Source organism: Sinocyclocheilus rhinocerous, unplaced genomic scaffold (genome assembly GCF_001515625.1).
Source record: "Sinocyclocheilus rhinocerous isolate Xijiao unplaced genomic scaffold, SAMN03320098_v1.1 scaffold241, whole genome shotgun sequence".
In the NCBI taxonomy this organism is placed as follows: domain Eukaryota; kingdom Metazoa; phylum Chordata; class Actinopteri; order Cypriniformes; family Cyprinidae; genus Sinocyclocheilus; species Sinocyclocheilus rhinocerous.
The window spans coordinates 2,434,777-2,450,675 of NW_015659312.1; the positions used below are offsets into that span (position 1 = coordinate 2,434,777).

A 15,899-nucleotide genomic window follows, 5' to 3' on the forward strand; every position below is an offset into this window, starting at 1 on the left:
TACCTGCACATACAATTGTCAATTTATATATTTTTATTCCTTATTTACTTGTTCGATTTTTTTTATTTTTTTTTTATCTGTGTTTTTTGTTCTGTCACTGTCATTCTGTTACACTGTGGAAGCTTCTGTTACGAAAACAAATTCCTCGTATGTGAAAACATACCTGGCAATAAAGCTCATTCTGATTCTGATTCTGATTATCTGGTTTAAGCCTGGCCAGGCTGGTGCTCAGCTGGTTTTAGGCATTATCAGCCATCATTTTTTTTCCTCTATGGAATAACATGCACCAACAAATCACAATAAAACCAGGAGCAAGCATTAAGGAAGTAAATAGGCACAATTTGTATTTTATGAATGCTAATATAGCTAGGCATAGTTAGGCCATTGTATAGTCTTTCTGTGAAGATCTATGGGTCTCCAACTTGTAGTAAAAGCATTTTTTATAATTCAGGATAAAAAAGATAAGCATGTTAATAGGCTGCAGAAAAGTGAGAAAGAGCAAGCGAGCGCAAGGGAAAGTCCCTTTTAATACCCTGCAAACCTCAACACAAGGTATGTTGAGAAACAACCCAGGGTGTGAGGGGGGTCATGTGACTTCTCGGAATGAGGATACTTAAGTTCAGATGCATGCAGCAGCCGTTTTACAGGTGTTTGCACATACACTCATACAAGTATAAAAACATACACTTCTGTAAACTGAATTTACTTACAGCCATGCAAACAACTCATCAGTTGCGATCTTGCTTGACTGATAATAGGCAACATAAAAACACATTTGTCATGCGCACACACACACACACACACACACACACACACACAGCATGCTTTTTCTCATGTGCATTTCAAATGTTAGTGCCAGTGTTTGATCATGACCAACATGTGGGAGCACAATCATTTTTTAAAAGAGTGAGAAGTGGAAACGGAGACATTGAGATACAAGTCATTCTGGCACATACAAATTCTAGTGGTAGTAATAATGATAGCTGTAGTAACACTTTCCTCGGCACTGTACTAGTCAGATGTGTATCTACTTGCTGTTATAATACTGCATCATTCACTGTATTTACTCACTAATCTTGGATTTTGAAACACCAAAACAGTAATTTTCAAGCAATGCTGCAACAAAAGTTACTCAAAACTCCATCTAAGCTTCAAAGACATGCTAATGCACAGTTCACATTTCTGGGGAAATAAGAATTGAACACAGGATATAACACAAAAGTTAACCTCAACAATCTGACAGAAACAAGTTTCAGCTAGTGGCTAAGATGTACGCGCAGCTTCTGGTAACTGCCGGCTGCCTGTGAATGTACAAGCGATCGTGTTTGTGTGTGTGAAAGAGTGCATCTGTACGTCAAGTGAAACCTAAACATGAATTTGAGGTGATTTTTGAGGTCTGGCTAGACATGCAATGGCGGTAATTGATAATGCGGTTGGTGGAAGTATGGGTTAACTACCAGAAAAGGAGAAGAACAGGATGTGAAAGCCTGGGAACAGTCCGAAAGGTCTGTGCGCTCAATTTATGTTGCTAACACATGGGAGAACGATGAGGCAGAGGACACAGGTTGCGTGTGTTGTGGTCACCATGTGGTGAGCACACAAGTGGGCAGGCCAGCAGTTCTAAAAGTGCTCAAATAACCGCGCGCAGTTCGGTGGCATCGCCTGAGAACAACAGTGCCCTAGGAGTAATTTCCTCTTCTGCTCAAACCTTAGCTAAAGGTATCGTGTGACATTTAAGAACACATTTGTGGAAATTACAGTTAACCAAAATACTGTAAATACTGTAAGAATTTAGGTTTAACTAGCCTGGTGTTCTTTGTGCATTAAATCCTCTAATCCAACAATCACCAACATTAACAATCAGCTACATCCTGCTGCAAAGACCAAGGTAGATCAACACAAATTTCAAAACTACTTTATGGCTTATTTAAAGAGGTTAACACTTTACAATAAGGTTTGATTCCTTAACTTTAGTTAATGAACTAACAATAACATTTCATTTTAATAATTAGTTAATTTATTTTCTAAAATAATTATTTCATGTATATTTTTACTTTTACTAGTTATGTTATATATACTATTGTTATCAATTCATATTTGCTCACAATACATCAATTGATCTTAATTTCTAAAACTTTTTTAAAGCTAAAACATTAAACATATTAATCATTTATTAGTCTATGTAGAAATTAGCATTAATCTAGATCAACATTCTTGACATTCCCACATTTTTAAAATATCTTACTTTTAACTTATTAATAATAATATTAATATTAATTGTATTAATAATAATAATAATATATTAATTTGAATCATTTAAGTCATACTGGGGCCCCCTTGCACGTTTGCTGAGGCCCCCTATTGGGTCCTGGCTCCATGGTTGAGAACCACTGATCTAGATTAATAAATGCTTCCAAAATTTCGTTCATTGTTATTGTTCATGATATCTAAGAGAGTTTGCTTGTTTGTGTGTGTGTGTGTGTGTTTGTATACACTTTACCTGTCTTAAGTTATTGAAAACGTCCATGTCTTTGTGGGCCCGTCGATATATTTCAATAAGCCAGCTGACCAACTGGTAATTCTCTTTGACAACAGCAATGTGAAAAGGCCTGTAAATGCAAACAGACAAACAAACACATGCATTATTCACCTAACAAAATGTCATGCACTGATGTAAATGCATTAACATTAAACCACACAAACAAAACTAGAACTATTAAAATGTACAGTGATGCATTTCTTTTAACAATACAGGGATGACTGTCTTTTTAATGGCCTACACAGGTCAACCAATGAGTTCAAAAGGTTGAATGAATAACCCTTCACCTGAGTGACAATCATGTGTATGACTCATCTTGTACACAGTGGCTCTAAATGCAACCAGTGTCAGTGAGTACAGGGAAATGCTTATCTCCCTATCGTTTCACAGAAAGCCTCTCTGAGGTGAGAGTATAGAAGTCAAGGTTTGGGAACAGGAAGAAAACACTGGGTGAGAAAGAGAGAGGGACTCTTCATGAAATGTTTTAAATGATGTTTTTTTCTTTCTATATCTGCTTCCAGTAACAGCTACTTTGGTTTGAAGTCACTTCCTGCCCTGAGGGACAATGGCACCGTTCTTTCTGTTTTGAATACTAATTATCATTATATTTACAGTTGCATTAGGGGCTTTCTGTGCTTTTCAGACTCCTCTAGCAGAACTTCCCATGAAACCCTGAAAAAATAACAAAGAAGAACTTTGCACTGACTTGAAACACAAGAACAGTGTATTTACAACCTATTATAAGAGTCCAACAAGAGTGCTTTATTTGCTTAGCAATTGATCACTGTAACATGCAAAACAATATTGAAACAAGTTCAAGATCATTTGTGAACATTCAGATGTCATCTTAATAAAAGATAATATAATAATATAATGAACACTTTTTAGCAGGACTAACACTTAGGATTTCTATCAATGCAGACATCAATGTAGAATGTTCATATCTTGCATTATGAACTATAAAACAGTTCTTGGGAATGTGGCAAGAATGTTAATAGGCCTGATGGAAAGTTATACTGCGTCAGCAGGAAAAATGATAGAGAAAAGGGAACAGAGAAGAACAGGGACTCATTGTTTATATTGTCTTTTGACTCGTATTGAGTCACTGTGGGATGAAAAGCCGGAACACAGACAGTGGGAGAGCAAATGATTTGAATTATGGTGCTGATTCATATTCCTAGTGATATAAATGTAAATATTGCCCTATAAATGGACATTGCGATTGCTTCATGTGGGTTATTCCATTGTGGCCAGATTTTGTGAATAAAACCGAGAGAATGAAATTATATACTACATATATAAGCACAAATCTATATATACAGTAACATGTATAAGAACAGGTGATAAAATACAAAAATAAAAAATACCAGTTTTTATTAAAAAAACTAATGCCACCTGACCTAACTTTCTGTTTGGAACAAGAGTCACCATTGAATCAAACACCTTTATGAAGCATCAAACCAAAAGAGGAAGAAAAGAGCCATTTAGTCAAAATGAATGCAAGCTGGCCTGACGCAGGCTATGACCGGCCTCAGTGAACTGCCAAATCACAGTTTACTTGGTTTTGATAAGAAAGCAGAAGAGTTTATTAGTAGCTTAATTCTTTCTTTATTTGTCTCCTTTCTTGTAAGTGAGCTCAACGTCACTGTACTTCAGGAAATCTCATGCTTTTATAGTTCTGCCATCAGGGCCATGTGTTCAGCCCTTCTGAGAAGGTGCTGCTTTGTTGATCAAGGAGCCTTTATCAGGTCTGAGGATTGTATGTTTACACAGAACATGTGAGATTGGCCTGCATCACAGTGCAAAGGCCACATTAAAGACATAGAAGGATATTCTCTCTTTGCAAAATAAATAAATAATGTTACATTTATAGAGCACTTTTCTGGGTACTCAAAGTGCTTTACATGGATGGGGGGAATCTCCTTAACCACCACCAATGTGCAGCATCCACCTGGATGATGCGACAGCAGCCATATTGCGCCAGAACGCCCACCACACACCAGCTTATTGGTGGAGAGGAGAAGGAGTGAAGAAGCCAATCAGTATATAGTATAGGTCTTCAACCCTGCTCCTGGGGACCCACTGTCCTGCAGAGTTTAGCTCCAACTAATCAAACACACCTGAATCAGCTAATCAAGGTCTTCAAGATCACTTGAAAAGTCACAGGCCAGGTGTGCTGAAGCAGGTTGGAAATAAACTTTGCAGGACAGTTGGTCCCCAGGAGCAGGATTGAAGACCTATGGTATATAGGGATGATTGTGAGGCCATTATGATGGACAGAAGCCAATTGGCGAATTTGGCCAGGAAGCCAGGGGTTACACCCCTACTCTTTTTCGAAGGACATCCTGGGATTTTTAATGACCACAGAGAGTCAGGATCTCTGCTTTATGACAGTATAGTGTCCCCATCACTATACTGGGGCATTAGGACCCACACAGACCACAGGGTGAGCACCCCCTGCTGGCCTCACTAACACCTCTTCCAGCAGCGACCTAGTTTCCCCAGGAGGTCTCCCATCCAGGTACTAACCACGCTCAACCCTGATTAGCTTCAGTGGGCAACCAGTCTTGGGCTACAGGGTGATATGGCTAAATAAATAAATAAAAAGTACAGCTGCACACAATTAACAAATCTCTGCCTATTGCAGTTTCAGTAAGTGCTGTAATATGTGCAGGGGCCTTTAAGGGCGGCAATTTTAATAAAGTCGGAAATTATAATGGTCTTTTCTATTGAGACTTACATTTGAATAAAACAGTTCTGAAATGAGAAAAAATGTAGGACAGGACTTGAATTCGTCCATCAGGAGTTGATTGGATCTTTGCCGTTTGCTAATAGCTACCATCTCATGTGATTGACAGGTCGTTGGTGAGTAAGTGACGAAATGCTAGTTTTCTCCAAATCAAATCTAATGAAGAAACAGTGAACAATGAAGAAAAGTCCTCTACATCTTGGACGGCCCAAGGGTGAGTAAATTTTCAGCAACTTTTCATTTTTGGGCAAACTATTCCCTCAACTAAATTTTTGCTTGTACCTCCCACATTACAATGTATTAAATAAAATGTACATTAAAAAGTACATTAACAATTATTGTAAATGGCCTTGCAATTTAAACATCACAACAAAGTATGTAAATATATTAAAATGGTCAGGATTTAATGCTTAATGATATTTTACATCACTTTGGCTGACAAAGAAAAGCCTTTGGATAAACAGACCCATCATAAACGCATCAAAAGTAAATGTATAATTTAATATAAATATTAATTGTAAACTAACTTTTATTTATCATATATTCTTATCACATCTGTATGTGATAATCATTGGCTTTGCTGTCACTTACTATACTGCAGGTCAGAATTTAGTTTCGCGCTCTCTCTCTTTCTTTTCGACAGATGAAACTCTCTGGGTTCCTGGAAGTGACAGAGTTAGTTAGACCGCAGCCCCAGATAAGGCCCAGGCTGAGACTGACGTAGGAACCTGAACATCATCAGAAGGAGATGAAGGGCTCATGGCGGGGCTGTGGCGCATGTGTGGCATCCTGTACAGCCCAGATACACAAACCTCTAACATCCCCTGCAGCACACAGGCCTGCTTCTGCTGCAGAAAACAAGCTCAGAGGCTGAGACAAGACATAAACAGCCTGAGCCAAACACAAGACATGCAACCACTCGAATAAAAAAACTCTTACAGGAACAGAAGAAACTCTAAAATCCTTACAAGCACGGTGTTTGAAGGTAACCATGTGTCAAGGCTCTATGTTTCTCTGCATAGCAATGAGATCTGAAAACAGCCTTCACATCCTATATAACCTAAAAATCTTTGCCATTAACACATTTGGCAGACACTTTTATTCAAAGTGACTTATAATGCTTTGATTACATTACCAGAGAAACAAATCCATGACTTTGCTATCCATGGCATTACCAACATCATGCACTACTGTTTGAGCAACAGTAATATGTGTCGCTCCAAGCCTATGTGACCTTTCTTTTGCGAAACAAAAAAAAAAAAAGAACTTTAAAGAACTGTTTTTGTCAATGATATATTTTGTCAATATTGAAAGTCACTGGGGTCTGAAACACATACATTGGACCCCAGTGAGTTTCACTAAATGGACAAAAAACACAGAGACATTTTTCAAAATAACTTCTTTTGTGTTCCACAGAATGAAGAAAGTCGTACATGCTTGGAACAATATGAGGGTGAGTAAATGATGACCGAATTTTTATTTTTAGAGGAACTAGATCTTGAAAGAGGACGAAGGAAGAAAAAGTAGGTATGAAGAGTAGAAATGGCACAGGTATAGAAGATAACAGTACAGAGCGAAAGGGGGAGAGAGAGACTGATAAGCAACAGAGAAAAAGCGGTAAAGGAGGAAGTGAAGAGCGGATGTTTGGGTTTTTGAGCCCATTCATTTTAAACACACAAAGCAGTGAAAAGAGATGAAAGAGAGAGAGAGAGAAAGACACCTGAAAAAAACCGCAGTCACACAACAGACTCACACTCACATCAGGTTTTCCCGAAAATGAGGGTCTGTGAAGTGCTGAGAAGAAAACAAGGTGAGAGCATGAGAAGCCCATTGACGTAAGAGAGTACAGACGAGGGGGGAGGCAGTGTGAGAGAAATAAAGTTAGACAAGGTTGTTTTTCTGTTTGTGTAAATGCAGTTGATTGAATAGCATGATTGACAGATGTACATGTAAACAATAGACAGAAACCAGGAAATAGGCATCTACTGGAAACCAAAACTTTGCTAACAACTATCAGTTCAGGGAAGAAATGTGGTTGAGAATGTGGTTAAAAAAATCTAACCAATAAAAAGCCAACAAAATAGCAACAGAACTAAACATTTTATTAAGAAAGCTGTTCACCATAACAGTACACCTCATCATTTGCATGCTATTTTCATGAATTTCTTTCTTCTGTGGAACATAAAAGAAGAAATTCTGAAGAATTGTATACAGGTCGCTCTTGTCCATGCAATTACATTGACATGCAAAAGCACCATTGGCCCACATGACTTGTTTGCATTCCCTGGGATTCAATCCCTTGACCCTGGTGTTGCTAGTGCCATGCTCTACCATTTGAGCTACAGGAATGCTGTATCTTTTGACCCTGTATGATAGAAACAAACTAAAATGTAATTTCTTATTTACTGATATCCTTCCTCCAGTGGAGCAAGTCAGTGATTTGATCTTTGAGAACAGAAACAGTACTATTTGTGAAATAAATCATTCAAACAGATTCTGTGAACTAGATAAAGTGATTCAATCAAGCGATCTGACTCAAAAGAATGATTCATTCAGGAATCACTGTTCCTTTAATGAACTCTAATGAACTCCTCTAATGAACCCCTTTAATGAATTATCAGTGGTCTGTTTCTCATCATACAGCTTCTTATCTAATGAATCATTCAAGCCATTTTTAATATTCTCTCATCATTTGTTTGTCCATCCATTGAAAGTAATAAACATTGTACATGCGTGGCACGTGAAAACAAACCTCAAGCAAGCACACTTGAGTGCCCGTTTACCATATTTGATGTGCTGTATGTATCTGCATTGATCATTGTTTATATGTGAATAAAAGCCTTGATTAAATTTGTTCATCATCATATAAAGCGATAATGTGTCTCTTCAGAGACTTAAATGAAACTGCTCCATTCTTATGGATTAATTTTATCCTATCCTTTAAAATGTTGACAACATAAACTCTCAATGGACGGACAAAAATAATGACAGAATATAATGTTCTGAATTGTGTTCTGAAGATGACCGAAAGTCTGAATGTGCGGACACATTTCCTATTTGTTCAGCAAATTTTCATAGGCGAATCCAGTCATTTTAACATAATCGGGAATTTCGTTTGAGGGCGAAAGATTTCCCCATGCAGATTTTGCAATGAGTTCATACATCACTACACTACTGACAACAGACAATGGATGAGGGTGAGTAAATGATCACAGAGTATTCATTTTTGGGTGGACTATCCCTTTAAGCATACACATGGGATAGATTTTATGAAGCTATGTGTGATGAGTCAAATAAAAATTGAGTTAGTAAAAATATGAATTGAAAAAAGTGCTCCACATATTTCATTTCTCAAAATTGGAATTGGCTTCATTTGCTTACTAAGCATACAGCGATGTTTTTATCTGCTGATGACTAAATCTTGATATCAATATTGAGTGACACCAGGTGTCATTTTTGGAGAAGTTTCGCTCACATGAGAAAGGCTATTTTCATACTGAGTAAATGTTCAGATATTACAGTAACACAGTACATGTGTTTGTGTTAGTGCCAGAGCCTAAGGGAGCCAGAATGTTCATCTCTGGCATCCTCATAACCAGCCACACTCATAAAACCAACCCCTGAAACAGCAGCACATGAAATAGCGAAAACCAGTTTCTCTCAGTTACTCTTACTCATACCCACATACCCTCCTCCAGAATCAATCTCCCTTTCTCGCTCTCACATAGAACAGAGAATCTCTGTTTTCAGTATGGATCATCAGATAAAATGATTTTGGTAATCTTTTTTAATAGGAAGTTGAAATGTACTGGGTAACAGGGGTCACAGTGACTCTGTACTTGACTCTTGTGATTCAGCCAGGACTACAATAAACAGAAGGCACATCTACATATTTTTAAGCACACTGAACCTATCACTTAAGAAAATGTTTAGATTTCTTTTTGTTCTGGATGACTAAGCAAGAGTCCGAGTGACATATCTAGGATAATCTGGAAATTCCAAAAAGCATACAGAAAGTACATGTCCACCCTACTAATACTCATAATTTACCTACAGTTACTAATAATAAACCCATGTGCAGTTCAACAATGAATCTAACCATTTAAATATACAGTACATATTATAAAATATGGTTTGATCTACTTCTTTACCTGCTGCAATGCATGATAGACAATTTTGAGGGATGTTTCACCATAATCAATTCTTGAACTACAACATGCCATGAAATGACTGAGACTTCATAAAGGGTAAAAGACTCACGTGTCACCATCTTCATCTTGACGTGTTGCCTCAGCAATATCTGCCAGCAGCCGATCTGTGCTCTCTAGTGCAGGAGGCTGCCGAGGCCACTGGAAATATGGACAACCTGCTATGAACCCAGAGGAGAAGAAATATTTGTATTCACAAACAAATCACAAAACAAATCAGTAAAAATCACGTTCCGGGGCCCCTCTCCCTTGTCGGGCCCTTGGAATCGTCCTAACCTTCTCCCCCAATACGGTGCCCCTGAGTTGCAGTGTGCATACATCTGGTTTAGATATATTATCTTCAAGAAAAGATAAGAAAAGGTCTAACAAACTAAAGTTCTGCATGGCACATTATCATAAAAACCAAGAATGAATTGCCGGTGTTGTACACAATTTTGTCCCCCTGCCAAATTATTACCCCCCTAGTTCAATTCACTACCTGATTGCCTAATCCTAACCCCACCCCACACCTACTCCTAAACCTACCAATACTAGGGGGGTAATAATCTGGCAGGGGGTCAGAATTGGGCACAACACCTGTAAGAGTGGGGAATGTAATAATGTCAATATGTGACGGTTTTCTGCACAATTCTGGAGATTATTATTTCTGTTAGATTTTCTGTATAATGGAGACTGGGGAGTGGTGTAATACCAAGACTGTCAGTTTAATCAACAATGGGAAGGTGTGGGAAAAGTACTTTGACATTAATTCATGCATACAATTTACAGTGTCAGTGTTTTAAAACGGTGTTACCTTGTATTTTACTGATGTACACACTGATAGTCAATATGCGGTTTTGGTTATATATTGCAAAAAAAAGAGAAACATTATGTTTTACAACACTACCCGGTTTCACCTACGCGTGTTAACCCACTGACACGTTTTGCAGGCTGCTGAACCAAACATCCTGCTGATCAGCTCAATGGTTTCGTGTTGACTGTAGCTCGCTGACTGGACTGACCATGACTGCGCAATCATATGTTACGCACGCGCTCCACGCAAACGGACACACATACTTTCACAATGACATAACAAACTAAATTGCGCAAAGACATCCAAGTTTGCACTTAAGATATAAAGTTAGTGATCATTAAAAATAAACATTTTTGAAAACTTACGATATGGTGTTAAGTGTGGCACAAACCGGGAGTCATTAACGCTTGGTTTATGTCCAAATGTACAAAATATCCGCTGTGATTCTGTGTCTATCTGAGCCTCGGGGTTCTTCAAAACTTTTGGATCCGTGCTAGATGGATCGTTTCTTGGACCACTGTGGTCATGATCCACATCCAGCGGGAAAGGGCGTTTCCTTGGCGGAAGTTTGGAAATTGATGAATCTGCCGGTTTTCCTGCAGCGTTAGGGGTTATAGTTCGGGTTTGCTTGGGACCCTCAAGCGTCCTATTACCCCTGACACCCACGGCGTCTGTTTGAGTAGTCTGCGAAACTGATCCATCACAACAGTCCTGTGGTTCGGATGGAAGAATTCCGTGTCCATTGCTGCACTTGTGCGCCGGTTCCACCTGTCTTTCTGGAGTAGGTCTAGGGCGACCTTGGTCTCCCGTCTGCGCGCAGCTCCCACGCTCTCTGGTTTTGTTGGTAAGATCCAGTGGCACAGATCGCACAGTGTGATTACTGCCACTCATGGTCATTGTCCTCAGGTAGGCGATATATGGGTTCTAGACGAATCCTTTTATCAACATTATGTAAATCTGAATCTCTACTCGGTCCCAAGATGACTATCACCTCAGGTTGCCTAGATTAAACAACATACTTACATTTGCTCTGCTCAAGATGTTTTAGCACAGCTCACTGAAGCACTTAAATTCATAGTCTTCTCTTATGCACAAGTTTTCTATTAAAATGATCAGTAAAAAAAAAAAAACTAACTAAATTAAAAATCCTAAATAATTACACATGCAATTAGAATAATGACGTTTTAGGGCAATGACAATATGTCGTGTGCATTAATATTATCATTATTATTATTGAACACGCACTGCAGTCATGATGATAATCTGTGCGCTGTTCTGCTCGCTGTCTCTGTAATCTGAACTAAATTCACAGAGTCTCCCTCTCTCATTCACTCAAATTAGGAAGTAGGTGGGTGAGTGAATTGTGGGGTTTTCCCTTTCAGCTATAACTGAATCGTTCGCAAGCTTCTCATTTGCGACACGATTAAAAGGTGCTGCTGAAGCTCTTTGCAGTTTAGATGAAAATTTTAGCATTTATTATTAGTATTAGTAGTAAGTGCTTTGTACTTAACAATCAGGATCAGTTTATTCGTCGTGTAAAGTAAAGGTTTCGTTTTAGGTGGTTGTAGGATGGGAACATGGAATCGGTTTCGGTTTAGTTGTTAAATGTTTGGCATGTTAGACACTGCATGTCTTTTGAATCTTTCTCATGTACATCAGCGTTTGTGTTTTCATCTCTCAGTGCACATAAATGTGTCACGAGCTGTTAGATAACAGGTGTGTAGTTTTGTTTTCTTTTCAGCCGCGCTCGTTTTTTAATGTTCACTCTTGTGCCTAGTTGGAAGCGGGCTGGATCTCCGGCGGGGATCTCCCTCAGCTGTTGTCGGGAAACCTGCCAGGCGCAACCTTCTGTCTTCCTGTATTTGACCACATTCATATCGGTCAGCGGATCATTAGTGACTGATTGAACTGATAAAATACGGTCCTTTTTCACATTAGAGATTAGATATATGACTCATACCGATAACAACAACAAATGTCTGACTTTCATATGCTGCTATCTCAGCATCTTATCTGGAAAGCACCCCCATCCCTTAAAGATACATAGGCCGGATTATAATTGTTGGTTCCTAGAACGTTCTGAAGACGTTATGGTGTTTGGTTACAAAACAGAACCTAAAGAGAACGTTCCAAGATATAGGAATAGAAATAACCAAATGAGAACTAGCCTATATGCTAACATAAGGACAATGTTCCGTGTTTGCTGTGAGTTTGAAATCATTAGCTTCAGCCTTCTGATCTATCCCTATGTACAATCAAAATATATGGGTGGGGGGAACAAGGCACAGTATCAGATTATGTGCAAATAAGAATCTCACGTCAGTCATACCCCTCTCTTTGCGCCTACACCCCACTAGCCTTAGTTCCTCCTCACACCAGGGGTTTGGAGTTACCTGGGCCAGTTTGGGACTTTCCTTCAGTGTGGGGTTGAGCGGGTATGGAACAGCAAACGGAAAAAAATGATAGGTGTTTAAAGTCCCTAAAACACCAAGAAGAGTCCATGGTGGGTCTGAACTTGTCAGTTGGTGACATACAATACTGTCAAAATGCTGAATCACAGCTAATTTAGTCCCCATGGGCCAACTGAAGATCAACAAGACGATTCCAGGATCTGCGAATGAACTTTTAAAACTGAATTAAACACACAATTAAATTTAGCATTAGGTTTTCTGCTGCATAATCAAAACACATTTGACAATATACAATATAATACTTTATTCTTTTTAATCCCTGAGGGAAATGTGGGCTACAATTTGTAGCCTACAAAGTGCTTTACAGAGAAAAAAGACAATAAACAGTACACATAGTGTTCATGTGCTTGATGTGATTACCCGAAACTAATCTTATAGACAGTCAGACAATTTTTCTAATTAAATTTTTAAGTATTTTTTCCTGAACGGTCCATTTACACTTTTACACCATTTACCACTCATGCATTGCCTTTAGAAGAAGAAAAAAAAACGTTTATGCAATCAAACCAATAGTAGTAATTAGTAAAAATTGTAACCATATAATTTTTTTTCTGCTATACAAGGTGGACATAGTAGACATTATAGCAATATAGAGGGACCAAAATCGTTCAGTCAGAAGAACACCAAGATCACCTTGCACGTTTTTCAAAAGCTCTTCTATCACTGTCATAAGAGTCTCTGACTGATGCTGAAATGCTGTGAAGCAGCGCCCTCTGCTGATGAGGGAAAATGTACATTTGTGAAAAGTTTTAAACAATAATTGTTAAAATTAATAAAAATTAAAACAGCTTAAGTACTATCTATTGTCTTTACTACACAAATAAGCTATTTGCTTCGGAGCAATTGAGCAGTTATTGATATGGATTATGCAGCATAGAAAAATCACTGAAAAAATCCAGATGAAAAACATATGGGAGACCCGAATATAATCATTTAAAAAGTAAAAATAAATAATTGATATATATTGTGTATATATATATATATATATAAGCTAAACAAGTAAATAAAAGGTATTGGCATTGTCAGGGTTAAGGCTAGATGGCATACAGCAAAAACTACTGGGCATGCGCATATCATAGCGTAATTTTTCTCACACTGTACAACAATAATTACTATTTTTGCATTATTGTAAGGGGTAGGTTTAGGGTTGGGGTAGGTGTAGAAGTTAATAAAACTCAATCTAATAGGTAGAAAATTCAATTTATTGCTAGCTTTCGGTTTTTGCTGTATCCCTTCTAGCCACAACCGATTGTCAGAGTAGCAGATGCTAATCATTTCTTGTCCACTAGAGGGCCACACAGAACCAACGGTTTAAAACAAGTTGAAGTAGGCTAAATCTCAAGAGAAGTCGTCAGCTAATATTAGCTGTCAGTATGATATTAATATAGTCCCTAAATCGATTTTCCTCCTTTGGTTTCATCAGTTATCATCTTGATTTTTTTGTTTGTTATGTTTATTTATTTATTTAGTTTTTAATTTTTTTTATTTTAAATGCATTTACCATAAACTACATAATATTAAATATACAATTTCAATTTGAAACATATTTAACATTATAGCATGAAATCTCATATCAGTATGGTAGGCCTATACATTTTGTATTAATTAATTTGTGTAATAATCAAATGTCACTTTAAGACCAGCTCTACTACAGCACAGAAACTCTCTTTGCTCTCTCTTTCTATAGTCATTTGTTATGTATTCAGTAAGTCGTTCACACATGGTCGGTCCAATATGCCACAATTCAAACAGCGTCCCAACTGCACACAGCCCATGCTGCTCGGCTCACTCTCACACACAAAGAAAACAAACCTGTTTGTCTGCCTGTTAGCTACCCGGAAACTGATCAGAGAGAGAGAGAGAGGGAGAAAGAGAGGTGAATGTCTGCAGTTGAGTTCCTGTCCTTAACCAGCATGAGCGTGAGTGCCTCTTCAAAATTTAGGACACAGAGATCAAATCAGACAGACTGAAAGAAACCAAATGAATGAGAGAGAAAAAGGCTGAGCAAGAGCACCAAATGTCTGTATGGGTGGAGTGATGGTAGGACCCGGAGGCCGGTAGATCTGAAAGTAAAGCATTAGTATTTCGAGTATTTTTGGTGTCATGGTTTTGGGTTTCTCTTTGCTTGTGAGCAGTCTTTGTAATGGAGACATGGCAAAAGGACACATGACTAAAACTTTGCACCTTTTTTCAATGGAGCAGTAGCACTTTTTTCACTGAAACCAACCTGCATAGTTTTTTTTTTTTTGGTCAGGTGTTGCGCCTGTGTTGTTTGGGTAGGTAAGCTTTTCTTGTTCTGCTTGTGAGGAATGTATCTTGATGACAAACGTTGCTCATCACTTCTTCGCACTTGATATGACCCGTGGACCTTGACTTGGACAACACAAGGTTTGTAAACTGCATTATTGAACAGAGTTTTGCAGTGGCAAGATGACTGTTCATTTTGAAATCATCACAATTACAGCTACGTTTAAACTGCTGTTTTACATTATATCATCACCAGTGATAACAGGACAAATAGTTACTGGGGAAGTGATTTTCAGATAAATCACGTTTCCTAAAAATAGATTTCTTTTCGGAGAATAATGGGGAAACAAATGAACCACTTGTTATTGTATCTGGCTGTTTGATAAGTTATAGCTGCAGAGGTTTTCATCTTTTCATGCTAGATCTGCTAAAAATGACGTTCTTCAAAAATTCAACCGATCATCAGCAGCAGTTACATGCATAAAAGAGGATATCAGCATCAACTACACTTCAATTGTGTGAAGGAAGTGATTGGTTTCAACACTATTTTAGATGCCTGTTGATTCTGACACATGTCTGAATCTTAACTAGCACTCCACGTGTGGCACATTGGATATATCTAATCTATCATGGCAACAGCTAGACGTTCGAGTCAAACTCCTGACACTTCTCAATCCATGTCCCAGCCCCACACCAGCGCGGACCGTAAACTTCTTGATAAAGTTCTCAGGAGACTCGACAAACTGCATAAACTGAGCACTGACCCCAGGCTGGGTCTTAAAAACAGCCCGCCGTACCTTCCCGAACTAGTGTCAGAGACCACCATCCACCTGACAGAAGTATGGGCTCCCTACAGGGGGTCCATGATGGCCGTGCCACGAGGGGACGAGGG

General features: G+C 38.4%; 1 protein-coding gene across 3 annotated transcripts in view; it reads right to left on the reverse strand.

Moving 5' to 3' along the window:
• Window positions 1-11,548, reverse strand: part of LOC107723427 (B-cell lymphoma 3 protein homolog) — a 17,837-nt gene extending 6,289 nt beyond the window's left edge. For 2 of the 3 annotated variants that reach the window (XM_016532026.1, XM_016532023.1), the window contains exons 1-3: window positions 10,655-11,548; window positions 9,549-9,657; window positions 2,501-2,609 (exon numbers count right to left, since the gene is read on the reverse strand). In XM_016532026.1, coding sequence (XP_016387512.1) covers window positions 2,501-2,609; window positions 9,549-9,657; window positions 10,655-11,186 — 750 coding nt within the window. In that variant the 5' untranslated portion in view covers window positions 11,187-11,548. The remainder of the gene's footprint in view (window positions 1-2,500; window positions 2,610-9,548; window positions 9,658-10,654) is intronic. The other variant, XM_016532024.1, reaches the window with a different exon arrangement.
• Window positions 11,549-15,899: the final 4,351 nt, after the last annotated feature.